The 14,584-nt window shown below is 42.5% G+C and overlaps 1 protein-coding gene across 2 annotated transcripts in view; it reads right to left on the bottom strand.

Annotated features, from left to right (window-relative positions):
- Nucleotides 1–1,001: 1,001 nt before the first annotated feature.
- SPAG6 (sperm associated antigen 6) overlaps nucleotides 1,002–14,584 on the bottom strand; it is a 46,235-nt gene continuing 32,652 nt past the window's right edge. For both annotated transcript variants that reach the window (XM_033165353.1, XM_033165352.1), the window contains 4 exons: nucleotides 13,814–14,005; nucleotides 8,041–8,157; nucleotides 5,078–5,223; nucleotides 1,002–1,934 (listed from right to left, as the gene is read on the bottom strand). In XM_033165353.1, coding sequence (XP_033021244.1) covers nucleotides 1,868–1,934; nucleotides 5,078–5,223; nucleotides 8,041–8,157; nucleotides 13,814–14,005 — 522 coding nt within the window. In that variant the 3' untranslated portion in view covers nucleotides 1,002–1,867. The remainder of the gene's footprint in view (nucleotides 1,935–5,077; nucleotides 5,224–8,040; nucleotides 8,158–13,813; nucleotides 14,006–14,584) is intronic.

The raw sequence follows: 14,584 nt of genomic DNA, 5'->3' as shown, positions 1-14,584 counted from the left end.
CCCTCCAACAGGATGGCTAGTCTTACTCAGGCTCAAGTACCCTGAACTAGCTGAGGCACAGGATTGCTACTGGTGGTGCATGGTTTGGTCTAGTTATCTTCTCCAAATTATGTAAGAAAGGCATTCTGAGGAGGGGACCAAAGAAAGAAAATGCTGAAGGTGGCATTAAAAAACAACACTTTATGGAGTGAATTAAAAGTTCCCACCTTTTCCCCAACAACCCAGCCTTCCAGGTCATACCAGCTTACCAAGATTTTATAGTAGTAGTAGTAGTAGTAATAATAATAATAATAATAATTTATTATTTATACCCCGCCCATCTGGCTGGGTCTCCCCGGCCACTCTGGGCGGCCTCCAACAAATACTAAAATACAATACAAAGTCACAAATTAAAAACTTCCCTAAACAGGGCTGCCTTCAGGTATTTTCTAAATGACAGGTAGTTGTTTATCTCTCTGACCCCTGATGGGAGGGCGTTCCACAGGGCGGGTGCCACTACCGAGCAGGCCCTCTGTCTGGTTCCCTGTAGCTTTGCTTCTTGCAGTGAGGGAACCGCCAGAAGGCCCTCGGTGCTGGATCTCAGTGTCAGGGCTGAACGATGGGGGTGGAGACGCTCCTTCAGGTATACAGGACCAAGGCCGTTTAGGGCTTTAAAGGTCAACACCAACACTTTGAATTGTGCTCGGAAACGTACTGGGAGCCAATGCAGATCTCTCAGGACCGGTGTTATGTGGTCCCGGCGGCCTCTAGGATAGAGGATATAGGATAGAGTGCAATTGCTGAAACCCAAAAGGAAGAAGACAACTGTTGTAGTCTGCACTAGCCCAGAAGACAAGAATTTAAGGGTGTTTGTTATGTTAGCTTTGTAGCTTTATGCAGTAACATTCCCTCTTCCAAACACCTTTTAACTTTTACCTACTATGAATGTTAGGCAAACAAGACAGGCACAAAAGGAAAAAAAACTGCATGTTGACTGAAGGAAATTGTCATACACATTTCTGTTTGACTTAGTATGTAGTTTTATTTGTTAGTATCCAGTGCTATCATTTTGAGTATGTGGAAAGTTGCCAAGGTGCAATTTTTAAATATTATTTTAAGTATTCTCTCTTTCCGGAGTTGATAAATTTTCAAGTAAAATTCAATGCCATGCTTATTTTCAGTTTCCCTTTAATCACTCACCACCTATCCTTTCAAACACTTTGTTACCCAAATCACAGTTCTTTTGAAATCCACTCCTAAATGTTTGCAGAGACAAAAACTGCATCTTCGGGGTGGGTGGGTGAATACCCATCAATTTACCAGTTGCACCTTGGTTCTTCAAGGTGCCATGGAAAGAGTGCTTATGTGGAGGTGGTACAAGGGTCAGTGAAGAAGTGGGGTGAGGAAGTAGTTTGCCACTTGTTTGTTCATTTGAAGACAATTCCTGCTTGGACTGGGTAGTCTCAACCTGCACCTCTCTGCTGAAATGAACAGAGGCTATGCTATGCTGGGTCCAGTGCTTATTGGATGAGGCTGTAATCCTCTCATTCTATTCTTTGTCTTAAGGACCTGATTGGACAAACTGCTCTGAAGACCACAGGTATATCCGGGAAGAGCGCTGGCCCCTTCAGGTCCTCAATAACTTCTGAGAAATGCAGGCCTCTTAACACAGGTGCGTAAAAGTCTTTGTTCTTAGGTAAGGTTTCCAGAAAACCAAGTGTAGATTAAAGATGGAAAGGGTATGTCTTCCTGTTGTCATAATTGATTGGGAACAGAAAAATATAGAAAGTTAAATATCTCCCAGACTAGAAATATAGTCACTTGCCACTCAAAAACACAGATTGGAAATGGGGGGGTGAGGAATGCTCTGTCACAAATGATGAAGGGTTTATAGAACTGGCTGATAATTTTCTACCCTTTCCAGAAGTGCTTCAGAATATCCAGGGGAATAATATCTGAAAGAGAAGCAAGGGTGCCTTGATTAAAAACTCATCATGCTAAACACCAAACTACCATTGAACACCAAATTAAGCATACTTAAACCTGCTGAAAGAAATCAGTGGGATTAAGTGCATTTCACTCTGTGCTGGGTCATGGCCAAAGATGACACATGATACATACCAGCACCTTTATGAGGAATAAATCAAAGAGTTAGGATTTCATCTTAAGCAATTATGCAAATATTAGGGCATCAGTCTTTAGTTAATTAATTGGTTGGCTCTATCAGCTAGAACATTTTAAATTAAAAAGCGGGTGCCCCCAATATATTGGCCCACAAATTATTATTTTTTAAAATCAAAACAACTATTTAGAAAAACTGTAAATGGGAAGAACTATCTTAGAAGGGAATTCCTCTTAATGTAGGATGGGAGAGGTGGACTCTATGTGGAACGTCAACAAGGACTTTCTTTTCTCTGCCTTGAAGTTCCCACCACTCAGTTTCATTGGATGACTCTGGCTTTAAGTATTATGCAAGAGCGTGAGAAACATCTCTCTATCCAGTTTCTCCACATCATACATCACTTCATATACTGCTATCATGCACCCCTTGTTACCCACCTTTTTCCCCAAAGTAAAAAACCTTGTTGCTGGCTGTGAAGGCTCCCCATAACAGTTCAAGCTTCAGGGCCACCCCAAAATAGGCCCGCCACTGCTCAAACCTTGTAACTTTATATTGCAGAATCGATCAGATGTCTACCAGATATTAACAAGACAAGTCTATATATGTCTACTCAGAAGTAAGTCCCAATGAGTTCAAGAGAATTTGCAACACAATCCTAACTACCACCTATTCAATGGAATTTATCCTCAAGATTAGGATTGCAGCCTATGTTGGGTTTTTTTCACCTTCCATATCTTCTGTGCTGTGTATTATGGTCCTAGTAATTTGCAATTTGATGTTACTGCCTAGGAAATGGAACCATATGTTTGGGCCTGACTAGTTCTAAAGACATTTTAAGCTGGTCACTGTGTGTCTCAATCCCTCCCTCCACTGCCCCAACTCTGCTTGTCCTGGTATAATATGTCAAGAAAAAGAATTACACATTCCCCTTCACCATTTGGTGAGGACAGATGTGAGTCTTCAGGATAATCACTAATAATAAATAATAAGAATACTATACTGCCCTCCATCCAATGATCACAGGGCAGTTTACAAATATATCTGAGGTGATTGTGAGGCATACATAGTATTCACACCATTAAAAAAAAACCAATTTGTCATTCGGTCTTTCTATCCAAAAAGAGGCCTTTGACCCTTGCTGTGAATCTTGCTCTCCTCCATTCTCACTGAAACCTGAAATTGTACCCTCTGTTCTATTACTGCTTTGCTTAGAGATGACAAAGAAAAACACAAGCATCCAAAGCCTTCCCTCTGGAGAATTTGCTTAATGTTGTTTGGATCCCTTAAAGATTTTACTTGGAGGAATTTACTGCTGTCTAACGATTCCCTCTTGGGCATGCAATCAAAGTATAAAAATGTGTCCCAGCTTCCCTTAGATCCCAGCACAAAGGTCAGATTTAAAAGCAGTGTGTGGCATTTAAGACAAAACAAAAATCAACAGACAGTAAGAAACTGCAAAGCAAGAACCAGGGCAGAAACTAGTTTCTTAATGTTTCAAATGGCACTACTGTTGCCTTTTCCTAGACAAAGAGTAAATAATTTATGAATGCAAAAATGAACAATACCCTTAACTTCTCTAGGTGAAACTGCAAGGAAGTAGAAATATAAAATAAACAAGATGATATTTCAGTGGACCAACATCTGTTGGTGTGGGAGTATGCAAAGCTTTGAGTAACAGAGAACGCTAATACTGTCTGAGTGCTATGTAAACAGAGAGCTTGCATAATTTCCCCCTTTCTGCTAGCAAAATGATGATGTTCTCTCAATGAAACTACAATTCTATGCACACTTTCTTGGGAGTAAATCCCACTGAAACCAACAGGATTACTTCAGACTAAAAATTGATGGGCTCAGAATATGTGCTTAACCCCCCCCCCCCCGGTTAATATTATACATCTTAAATCTTGAACACCAGATTAAAATAGACTGGCACATTGATCTAGCACAAGGGTGGGGAAACCTATGACCCTCCAGATGTTGTTGGACTCCCATCCTCCCCAGCCAGCTTGGCCAATGGTCAGGAATGTTCCGAGTTGCAGTTCAGCAACATCTGGAAGGCCACACATACCTCTAGCACATCTGCCTACCAGGCCAGCATAATAAAATCCCTGACATCCACTTAATGATGTGCTCCGGTTTGGTGACAGAGGTTTAAGACACTGAACTATTGAAGGAATTTTCTTTTATGGGGAAATTCCAGATCATTTAATTTTATTCAGTTTGCAGGTGAAACTTTCCCAGCTCCAATAGGACTAAGTTACAGCAGGCTATGGAAAATGCAGATGACCAGCAGAGGGAGTGCAATTGCATGGCATCTTAACAATCTGGAAGGAGCAATGGCCTGGCATAGGGATGGCCAACTTCTTCCCTCTTTGTTAGCACACAGCTGATTGGGAGCCCATTCAATTAGGCCTTCCTGGAGGAAGCAACTATTGGAGCACTATGGTTCCATTCCACTTTAGGAGCTTATGACTCAGACAGGCAGGAACTTTGGAGGCTACGAAGTCCAGAAACTAAGAGGAACGGGCTACAGTCATGTCCTTTACATCCTACTCATCTCAATTTTCCTTTGTGGACAGGATAAAATCATATTGACAGCCAGACACTACACGCTATCTGTAGCCTAGCAAATCTAAAATCCTGGAGGGCTGTTCCATCTGCTCTGAGTGGATTTGCAACTGGAGTCCATTCCTCACATTTTCATTAGTGTCAAAAGCTACCCTCTCTCTACTGGAATTGGCTATCCGGACAGAGTCCCTTTTAAAAAACAAACAAGTAAATAAATAAATAAATAAATAAATACACATAACCGAATACAAATGAAGGAGTCCAGTTACTTTGTTGTGTCCCTAACCCAATGTCAGACTGAAAGAGAAAGTCACATAGGAATTTAAATTATATTTATAAATCTCTTGCATTTTGATAGTGCTTTGAGGACAGCATAAATGAAACAGCAGCATTGTTTCCCACCCTTACCTGACTATTTCCTCCGGATAACAATTGTTAATTGTGTAGATATACTCTTGAAGAAGTGACCCAGCCTCTGCTTTTATCTCCTGAACCTTTTTAAGGCCTCCACTCGTTACAAAAAGGCGCCGTGCTTTGGAATCATGGGGCAGAACCTATTTAAAATGAAGCATATAATTGTAAGAAATTCAGCATTTCTTTGCAAAGGTTATTATCTCCTGTGAAGTTTTAGTATTAAAAACAAAATTGAGGGACACCAAGAGCACGATCTAACAGAACATTCTCCTCTGCAAGCCTCGCTGAGACAAAATGGAGGAGGGAAAGGGAACAACAGCAAAGGCACTTGTTGCCCAGAGAGTGTGAAGAAGAACTGCAGACTCACACTGCTCAGGGCACTTTCATTAACAAGCAGGAGGCACAAAGCAGTTTTTGCACAAATCGATTTGTACACGAATGCAAAACCTGCAATGGTCAGCATGCACATCTGAATTACAAATGCCTCTCTTCTGCTTCCTGTTCCACATTAGCAATCCTGATCCTATGTGCACATTAATAGCAGGAAGAAGGTACAAAGGCAACTTCAGCTTTGCAGATAAAAATTTCCCCAATCGGATGCAAAATATTCTGTTTTTTAAACTTGACATTCTCTTGACTAGCCTTCCCCAACCTAGTGCTGTCCAGATGTTTTCCAGTACTCTAAATCTCCTGTCTCTGGTGGCTGACCATGTTGGCTGGTACTGATGGGAGTTGGAGTCCAACAACATCTGGAAGCATCGGGTTGGAGAAGGCTGCTCTGGACAGAAAGCCCCCATCAGGATCTTAATGTCCTTAGCAGCAATACAACCCATCATTTCGGTAGAAGCTTCTTTAAACTCAAACTGTTTTGTTCTGCTTAGCATGCACTTATACTAGCTTTTCCTCTTGAACTGATTTATGCCGTAACCCTCCTAATAAAATCTTAAAAGCACAAAGGTTATCCTTTATTTCACCTTCGCCTTTGTGATTATTTCTAATAGTTTAAGGTCCACTGAGTATTGACACCAACGTGTATCACTCAACAGAAAGACAGATTCAGCTGAGGCTAGGGGTAAGCTGCAGCATGGAATGTGGCAGGGAATGTATGCCAGAGTTTTTTCGGCCCTGCTTCCCCCCAAAAAGCATCCTTGCCACATAGCAGAGAGCAAGGGACTGCATAGGCGTCGAAAGGGGGAAGCTCTCAAAATAAAGGGTGGCCCTTAAAACAAGAGTGATATGGTAAACTATGGAACAGGGCTCCACTGGACTCTAATAAGTGTGCTGTTTCCAGTGCAGGCTTTCCACTGTGTGTGGAATTTCTCATATTAAGAAACTAGGCCTGTCAAACTCAAGAGATCATGCCATAAACAACTGTAGCTGCTGGAGCCAACTTATTTTGCAAGACTCAGGGCTCATCTATACTTCCATTTGTGTGCTGTGGTGAGAAAGCACAGGTCCGAGTGGTTTTCCCCTTGCCCCACTCCTTTCCAAGGGAAAGCCCACTCTTTAGTAATAGATCAGAGCACATGTTAATCCAGGGGGAACCCCAATTGCCATTTGCTCCGATTGAGCGCTAAAGAGCGGTTTTCTCTGGGGAAAAGGACAAGAGGAAGTGTGGATAAGCGCTCAGAGCTCTATTTGGGTTAAGCAGTCTCAAGTGAAAATCTTGCCCTCATTTCTTTAAAAACTGCAAGAAGAACAAAGAAAAGTGGCTTGATTTCTTTCTTTTACATTTTTAATAATAATAAAAATAGGAAGGGTAAAACATAGTAGACAATATGTTTTTGAGCAATAGCCCTGAAAAGTTACTGCATTATTAATATAAGCAGACAGTTTATTGCAGTAAGATATATAGGGCTGAATTCTATTAGAGTTCCAAAAACTGATGAAGGGAGCCCCTTTTCTTATACATTTATTGGCTTGAGGTTTGCAGAGACAACTAACAAAATATATTGTGGCTGGATTTCTTGTTTCCTGCATTTCCTAACTTCAGTTTATTCTAGAAAAACATTGACTATTCGTTCCATTTGAGGCATAAAACCATGGAGTATGATATAAAAGAAACATGTTAAAGAAGAGGGGACATTGGTTGTCAGGGACTCCAGGGCTTGGCCTAAGGAACTGAACAACCAGAACCTAGACTCAGGAGTTATGCGCAGTGATCTCGGGTTGCAGGGGGTGAAAGACCCATAACTAGTTCTGCAGCAGGGTCCCTATCTCTAGCATCCTATTGGCATGATATGGGAGCTTTTTAGCAACTGAGAAATCTTCCCATTCTTTGTGCTGACTGGAGCCAATCAGAGTGAAAGGAGGGGAGTCAGAATACATCCCTAGTTATTATTTTATAAGATTACTGCACAATCTTAGAAGGGAAAAGGTGGAGCTGTGAGAGGCCATGGCTGAGACTATTATGAAGGGGCCCTGTACTTCTGAATTTGTCACTACACTACTAGTTATGTGAGCATGGGCCTGAGAGGGCAGGTTCGTGCAAACACTGCCCCTTGCACCTGGCAGGCAGTATGAAGCCTATGGATTAGACAGGCCAGCATATATAGCAAACTTATTTCTCCTTCTTCCCTTGGCTTGATCCACAGAGCAAAGCCTTTTTCCTGCTGCACTCTTGGCTGTTCCCAGAAAGTGATTTCAAGGGTCCTCAACAAAACACTCGAGAACTGGATTCAGGTACAGCTGCCTGCACAGATGCACAACAACAAGACCAAAAGCAGCTGTAACAAGCATCCCAACACAGAAAGAAAGCAGCAGCACAGAATGGCCTTTATTCCCCAAGTGTTAAGACCAACCTATGCCACTGTTGTTGTTGTTGTTGTTGTTGTTTGTGTGGAACAGCTGCCCTTGGCCCCGAGAGTGCTAATGTGCTCATCAAGCTACCCAGTTTGGTTTTAGAAATGTTGGCCATGTATGGAGCCTTTAAGAAGTGTAAGCAAATGCTAATTTACCTTACTGAACTGGCCGACTATGTGCTTCAGGATGTTTGGAGGAGCATCATGCAATAAGGGTTCGAGTGCTGGCAGATGAGTGCACTTCTGCAGGATGTTCTTTAAAGCTTTCTTAGTCTATCAAAACACAAAACATTTTCAGTAAGGCATTGGGCTGACAATCATCAAAAAGAAGTTACCAAGTCCGCTTGAAAAAACCCAGCCTTGTGTTATTTCTATAATGCATAAACTTTTAAGTATCCTTTCTAAATCCAGGAATCTTGAAAATGTTTCTTGTGCATCAAGTCTGATTTATTTTGGAAGGCAGTAAGTTTAAAAATAAGCAGATGCACACTTAAAAAAAAAAAAAGCCACAACCTAGTGAACTGTTCTGTGTTCTGTTATATCCCAATGCAATCAATGAGATTTAAACATGTGTATCTTTCAACTTGTGTCAGATTGTGGGTGTTAAGTATTGCAGCCCCAATGGAAATAGAGGAGGAAGACAAGGCACCAACTGAAATGAAAGGCCATGATGTGTAAAACATGTTGTGTAAAACAGGTACCATTTAGTGTAACGTGCAGCCTACAGGTTTGTTCAAATGGATCTTAACTCGGCATGGCATGAGGCAAGGAATTCATTGGCATTTGCTAGCTGCAATATTGTAAAAGTTGTCTAATGCAGATATGACCTAACTGAAATTCTCAAGGTCTGGTCCATGGATCACTGGTAGTCTGCAAGCTCCGTTCAGGTGATCCATGGAAAGGTTAGAGAACAAATGAAAAATACTTGTGCTTAACCCAGCACAATTTGTTTTGGGTTTTTTTTCCTGATGATCAAGGCTGTTTTGATCAGAGACGGATTTATTGGACAGACTAGTAAGGCTCTGATCTAAGACCTACAATTTTCATAATGCAGCCATGGTGCATTTCCTCCCTAGAAATTTGCAATTTAAGGTGGCCAGTCTCAGCAGCCTGGCACCTGTGATTTTCATAATTTGCTGCTGCTTTTGACAATGGATTCAGTGGGGGGGTGTATTAAGTGGTCTGCTGAGACCCCCAGCAATTTTCAAGTGGTCTGAAGTCAGCAAAAAGGTTGAGAGCAGCTGACCTAACGTGTACTTTGTCTCCTGCAACTCTACACATTCAGTATGCATTTCTGTAGTCCAAAATGGATCTTCTGTATCCTGCCGGGATACCTGTCTCTCCCTTGTGACTACCTGAGGCTCTACTAACCTCAAATGTAATTAGATAATGACATGATATTCTATCCTTCTGTACTAATGTTGCAAGTAGATTAAAATGCTACAGTGACTAACAGCTTGTATCCAGCTTCCCATTCAAGGAGTTTTAAAGGCAGACACACCATGGCTGGGTGTTTAAGCCCTTTGTGTGGTTAACTAACATTCACCATTCAATTAAACGAGAATGCTGTATTTGAATTGAGAGACATGAATTCAAAATACATCAAGGAAACAGACAGCCAATCCAAACCATAATTTTAGATGGCTGGGGGAGTGCTGTAGGTCGGCGGTAATAGAGCACGCACACACAAATTTAAGATTCAGGGTTCAATAATAGAATTACAGAATTGTAGAGTTGGATAGGACCTCGAGGGTCATCTAGTCCAACGCCTGTCCACAGCTGTCCCTGGGTGGGTTCAAACTACCAACCTTCTGGTTAACAGCTAGATGCACTGACCCATTGCATCACAGACCAATCCCTAGGTAGTGACTACTGGTCAGATTAGACAGTCCTGCAATAGATATACTAATGGTCTTGTAAGGCAATTCCATATATTCATATATCCTTGTGCCACAACAGTTCAAGCAGCATCATATGCAACACTGAGACCGAGTGACATCACTCTGCTCCTATTTGCCTCTCCCAGCCTTGCTGCACCAATTTGTCAGGGAGGCTTGCACCAATGTTATCAGGATAGACCCACCTACCTAACCCCTCTCTCTATATCCCCTCTCTGCCTTTTGCAATAGACATCTGTATGTACTCAAATTCCCACAAATTATCAGGAATACCTCGTTTTCTAGTCCTTGTTGCTATTTTCAACTTAAAAGTTAGTATGAGTTTCTGGAGATGTCATTCTACAGGTTTTTGCTCCTTCCCGAGGATCTGTGAAAACTTAGAATTTCTGAGAGCGATGGCTGGATGCATCTCTAGTGCCTATCAGATTCTACCAGTCTCCACCCATAAACTCAAACCAGCATTTCTGAAATCAAAACTTGGCAGCACCAGTCAGCACTGAATGACCATCCAACTGTCATTCTAAGCATGTACATGATCACCAAGGGCCAAAATAGATAAATGTGAAATACACAGATATATAGATATATATTTTAAAAAAACTAAATAGCATTGCAGCCAACCCTGCCCATAATCAGGATCTGAACAGTGGCATGGAGGAATGAGATTTTAACTCTGCCCCTGCCCAAGTCCTGCAGTTCCAATTAAAATCCCTCCTTAAGCTGCTATTTGTTGCAAGAGGGGTGGGTCAATAGCTCATACTTGGCATGCAGAAGATTACAGATTAAATAATGAATGTTTTCAGGTAAAAGGGTTATGCAGAAGGTGGTGGGGAAGTTTTCTGCTTGATCCCTGAAGACTGCTGTTAGTCAGAATAAACAATACTGCGCCAGAGGGAGAAAGGATCTGACCAGGCATAAGGCGATTTCCGAAGCTGCCTTTGACATCAGTGGCAACTTCATCCTCCCAGGTGGAATAGTAGCTTCAGGGGAGGGTATTATTCATCAGGATTGCAGTACTGGGGTGGGGTGGGGCGGGTGGGGGTTGATGTCCTCTCCCAGTGTGCCATGGCCTCAATGCTGAGATCCGTGAAATGCATTCACACCTTTCACAAACGGAAAGGCACTGTGCTGGGCACAGTCTGCCATTTCACATACTGCAGCTGCTGACACATATTTTGAACTTCTGGCATATTGTAATAGAGTTACGTTTTTCTTTAAGCAAACACATCCTTGGCTTATTTATAAGACAGGCTACGACAAAGTAAACGAACACAGCATGCGGTAGGTGGAGGAGAGCCTTTTCCAGTGATAAAGCAGGGGTGCGGGGAGAGGACTCAGATCCTTGGTATAGGAGCTGACAAGTTATAAACATATACCTTTTTTTAAGCTGCAAAACACTGGCAAGAATGTGTTGCTCGAGTGCTGATGCAGCAGTGCCAATAGCTGACACCAAGAGGCATGGCCAATGCCCAGCTTTGCAGGGCCAAATGATTTCCCTTGCATTAAACAGACTAGCATCCAGTCCCATGTGCTTTTGCACAGTGCAGCGCAGCATCACAGCTTGTAAACAAGCTTACATATGGATTAGGGTGCAGAGAACTTTCAAATTACCTAAGCATGTAAATGCATCAAGGCCTGGGTTAGTCCCCTCTACCCTGCGGGTGATATGATGCTTACTTGGTCACCAAGAAACTCCTGAGAAAAATGGACAGCCCTGATCTGTACAGATTCCAGCAGTCAGCATGGGCAGGTGGCACTGACCCTCCCCTTCTCCTCCATTGCCCCCTGAAGTGGTGCATGCTGCAAACAGTGATGGCCTGGGCACAGTGTGTCATGCAACCTCAAGACTGGATTACTGCAATGAACTCTATGTTAGGGCTATCCTTGGGACATGGTCTGGGAGCTCCTGCTAGTGCAAAATGCTGTGGATAGGCTGCTGGTGAGGAGAGACTACCATATGTTACCAGGCCAAGTTCAAGGGTCCCATATTAATTTACAAGGGTCTTAACAACTTGGGTCTAGGATACCTTAAGGAACACCTGGTTCCTTATATCCCAGCCCAATCACTGAGATCAGTGAAGGCTCTTGTTAGTGGTCCCCCATGGTTCAGATGCATGGCTTGTGTCCACTAGAAAGCATGCATTCCGTATTATGGGCCTGATTCTGTGGAGATCAGATGCTTGACATAGACCTTTCTATTCCAGCAGGCATTTAAGGAAGTTTCATCTTTTTCTAATTAATTTCAATTTATTCTAGTCACTGTAAGGTTTTTTTCCATTTTATATACACCGCTTAGAAACTTCAGTGGTTATGTAGTATATAAAAAGCTGGAATAAAATGAATAGAAATAATTAGCTACCACAACTGACAGGCAGCTACCCCAAAAAGCAGCTAGAAGCTGTGCTCTGAACAGGTTTATCCCATGCCACAGCCCCAGCTGTGGAAAAGGCCAAGAATATCCAGGAAACCCTTGCTGTAATAAGAGATTTCCCCTCATGGTTCTCCTATGCTTGGAATGAATTATGACTCCTGGTTTCAGAGAGGCATGATTTGTAGCTCCTTGGATGGCTGACCATCTGGGAAGGTATGTGTGCACAAACCTACAGTAGCAAATGGAGCTTAAGAAAGGCAGAGCCAGAAGAGAGAAACAGGAGGGAGGAGGAGAACAGATTGGTGGACTCTTGCTTGTGTGGCTCTGAATGCTTCCTGCATGAGAGTGCAACTTATGCTCTTTGTTACTTTCCATGTGTCACTCTCCAGCCTGCACACTTCTAAGTAAGTTGATTTACACTTTACACTCCCAGCTGCTATCCTCAAAAGGAAGCAAAAACCTAGAGAGGCCCCAAAACTTTCCATGACTCAGACAATATTAGGTCATATCCTGTACAGCAGAAACAGTAAATATGAAAGCTCTGATCTTAACTAAAAAAAATCTTGGAGGTAAGGCCCAATTGGTATGCTACTGAAACACTGGGGGGAGCCACTTCCATATAGCTTCTCTGGCAATGTCCTGGCCTATGCACAAAGCAGAACAAAGGTGGTGGAATCCTGATAGAACAGAATGGGCTGTACCATTTCAGATTACAGGTGGGGGGAATGACATTTCTGAATGTTCTCTGAAATACCATTTTCTGAAGTTTAAAACAAATCACTTTCAAGCAGAAAGCAAGCACAACTGAAGTTTTCTTCCTGGTACACTAGTTTTCCATCTGCAAGGAGTTTTGTTTTCACATAGTCTGAAGTGGTAATCTACTCTTAACACCTCAGGACTCTTACCACCTCATTCTAAGGCATATGTAGTGCACACCAATGGAGGAACAAGATGGCTGAACCAAACAATGTGCTTCCTTTACATGTAAACACCACCTTTGGAGGTCTAGGAGATGCTCACGTCAAAAGAAACTATGTTATGTGGCCCACTCATATTAAAGTTGCATGGGAAGCAGCCATGGGGAAATGGCTCTTCCACTGCTGCACTAATGTATAAATCGGCCATGTCCCACTGAGTGGGTGGGACTGCAACTCAGTAGAAGAGCACCTGGCTCCAGCATCCCTAGTTAAGAGGATAAGGTAGCAGGTGATGCTTGCCTAAGACCCTAGGGAGAAGCTGCCAATCACAACAGACAATACTGGGCCAGATGAGCAAATAAACTGACTTTCTGTAACTACAGCAGGTTCCTATTTCATAGTGATACTTGCTTTCACATATGTAGTTTGAATCACAGCCTATGGGGATGGTATGGTTGAACCAGAAGGTCTCTAAATGAGAATACTGTATTGTACCTTTAAAACAGCCTGGCACATCCACCAATTGTAGTTTGATAAAATGATAAATTGTGCTAACGGATGTATGCAATTTAGCAGCAGCCATCTGGCTTACTATATATTCCCAGGCAGGGTGAGCAAATTGCCACCCATTCCCAGAAATCTACTACTTATTACCTTAGCACCAAACTGGTTGCTAACCCATAATCTAACCTTATTTGTTTTCTAGCCCACCCTTTCTCAAAGTGTCAGGCAAATCTACTTACTTTGACTTGAAGATCTTCTGAACTTTCAGTTGACATATACAGGGAAAGCAACACAGGCAAGACATTTGCTACCGCAACAGCACGGGCGTGTTCCGGAGTGTGTCTCCCAATCTGTCCCAAAGACCAGGCAGCTGCTGCCTTAATATGATCTTCTGGCTCTTCTGACAAGCACACTGCCAGCTGTGGAACCCCCTGTGGTATTAATCAAAAGCACAAAACACTATGAATCCAGGCTGGGTTTGGAGAACCTTGCAAAGATTGCTGGGGAGGGAGGGGACAGAATAAAAAGCTTCTCCCTTTCTCTGTATTTATACATTCTCAACTCAAAGCACCTATGATGACTGTCACTTGCACCATCTGCAAGGATTACTCCTGAACGCTACATATTTAAGCATCAGAAGAATATTAAATCTGCAAATTTCTCCAAGATAAGGGCTGTTAGAGCTGACACATTTATTGCTTTCCAAAGGATTCAGAGAGCAGGTGCCACAGTTCAGGCAGAAAGCAGAAAGCAAAGCTGGCGCTTTTATCAGGCACTGAAATTCCAGGGTTTCAGGTTTCTTTCCCAGGTTTCCTGGAAAGCAACCAAGCACTGCCTCTGTGCCCCCTCTGTTCATTTCAGTAAGACTTGCACGAGGCTGCCACACAAGCCTCACATAAATGAATGGATGGGGGATAGCCATAATGCTTGGAGAGAGCAGGGTTGTTTCTTCCACCAATCCAAGCAGGAATCATTTAGATATTTAGGTCCTTTTTACTTGCTTTTCTTCA

This window comes from Lacerta agilis, chromosome 12 (assembly GCF_009819535.1).
Source record: "Lacerta agilis isolate rLacAgi1 chromosome 12, rLacAgi1.pri, whole genome shotgun sequence".
Taxonomy (NCBI): Eukaryota; Metazoa; Chordata; class Lepidosauria; order Squamata; family Lacertidae; genus Lacerta; species Lacerta agilis.
This window is presented reverse-complemented; position numbering and strand designations above follow the sequence as displayed.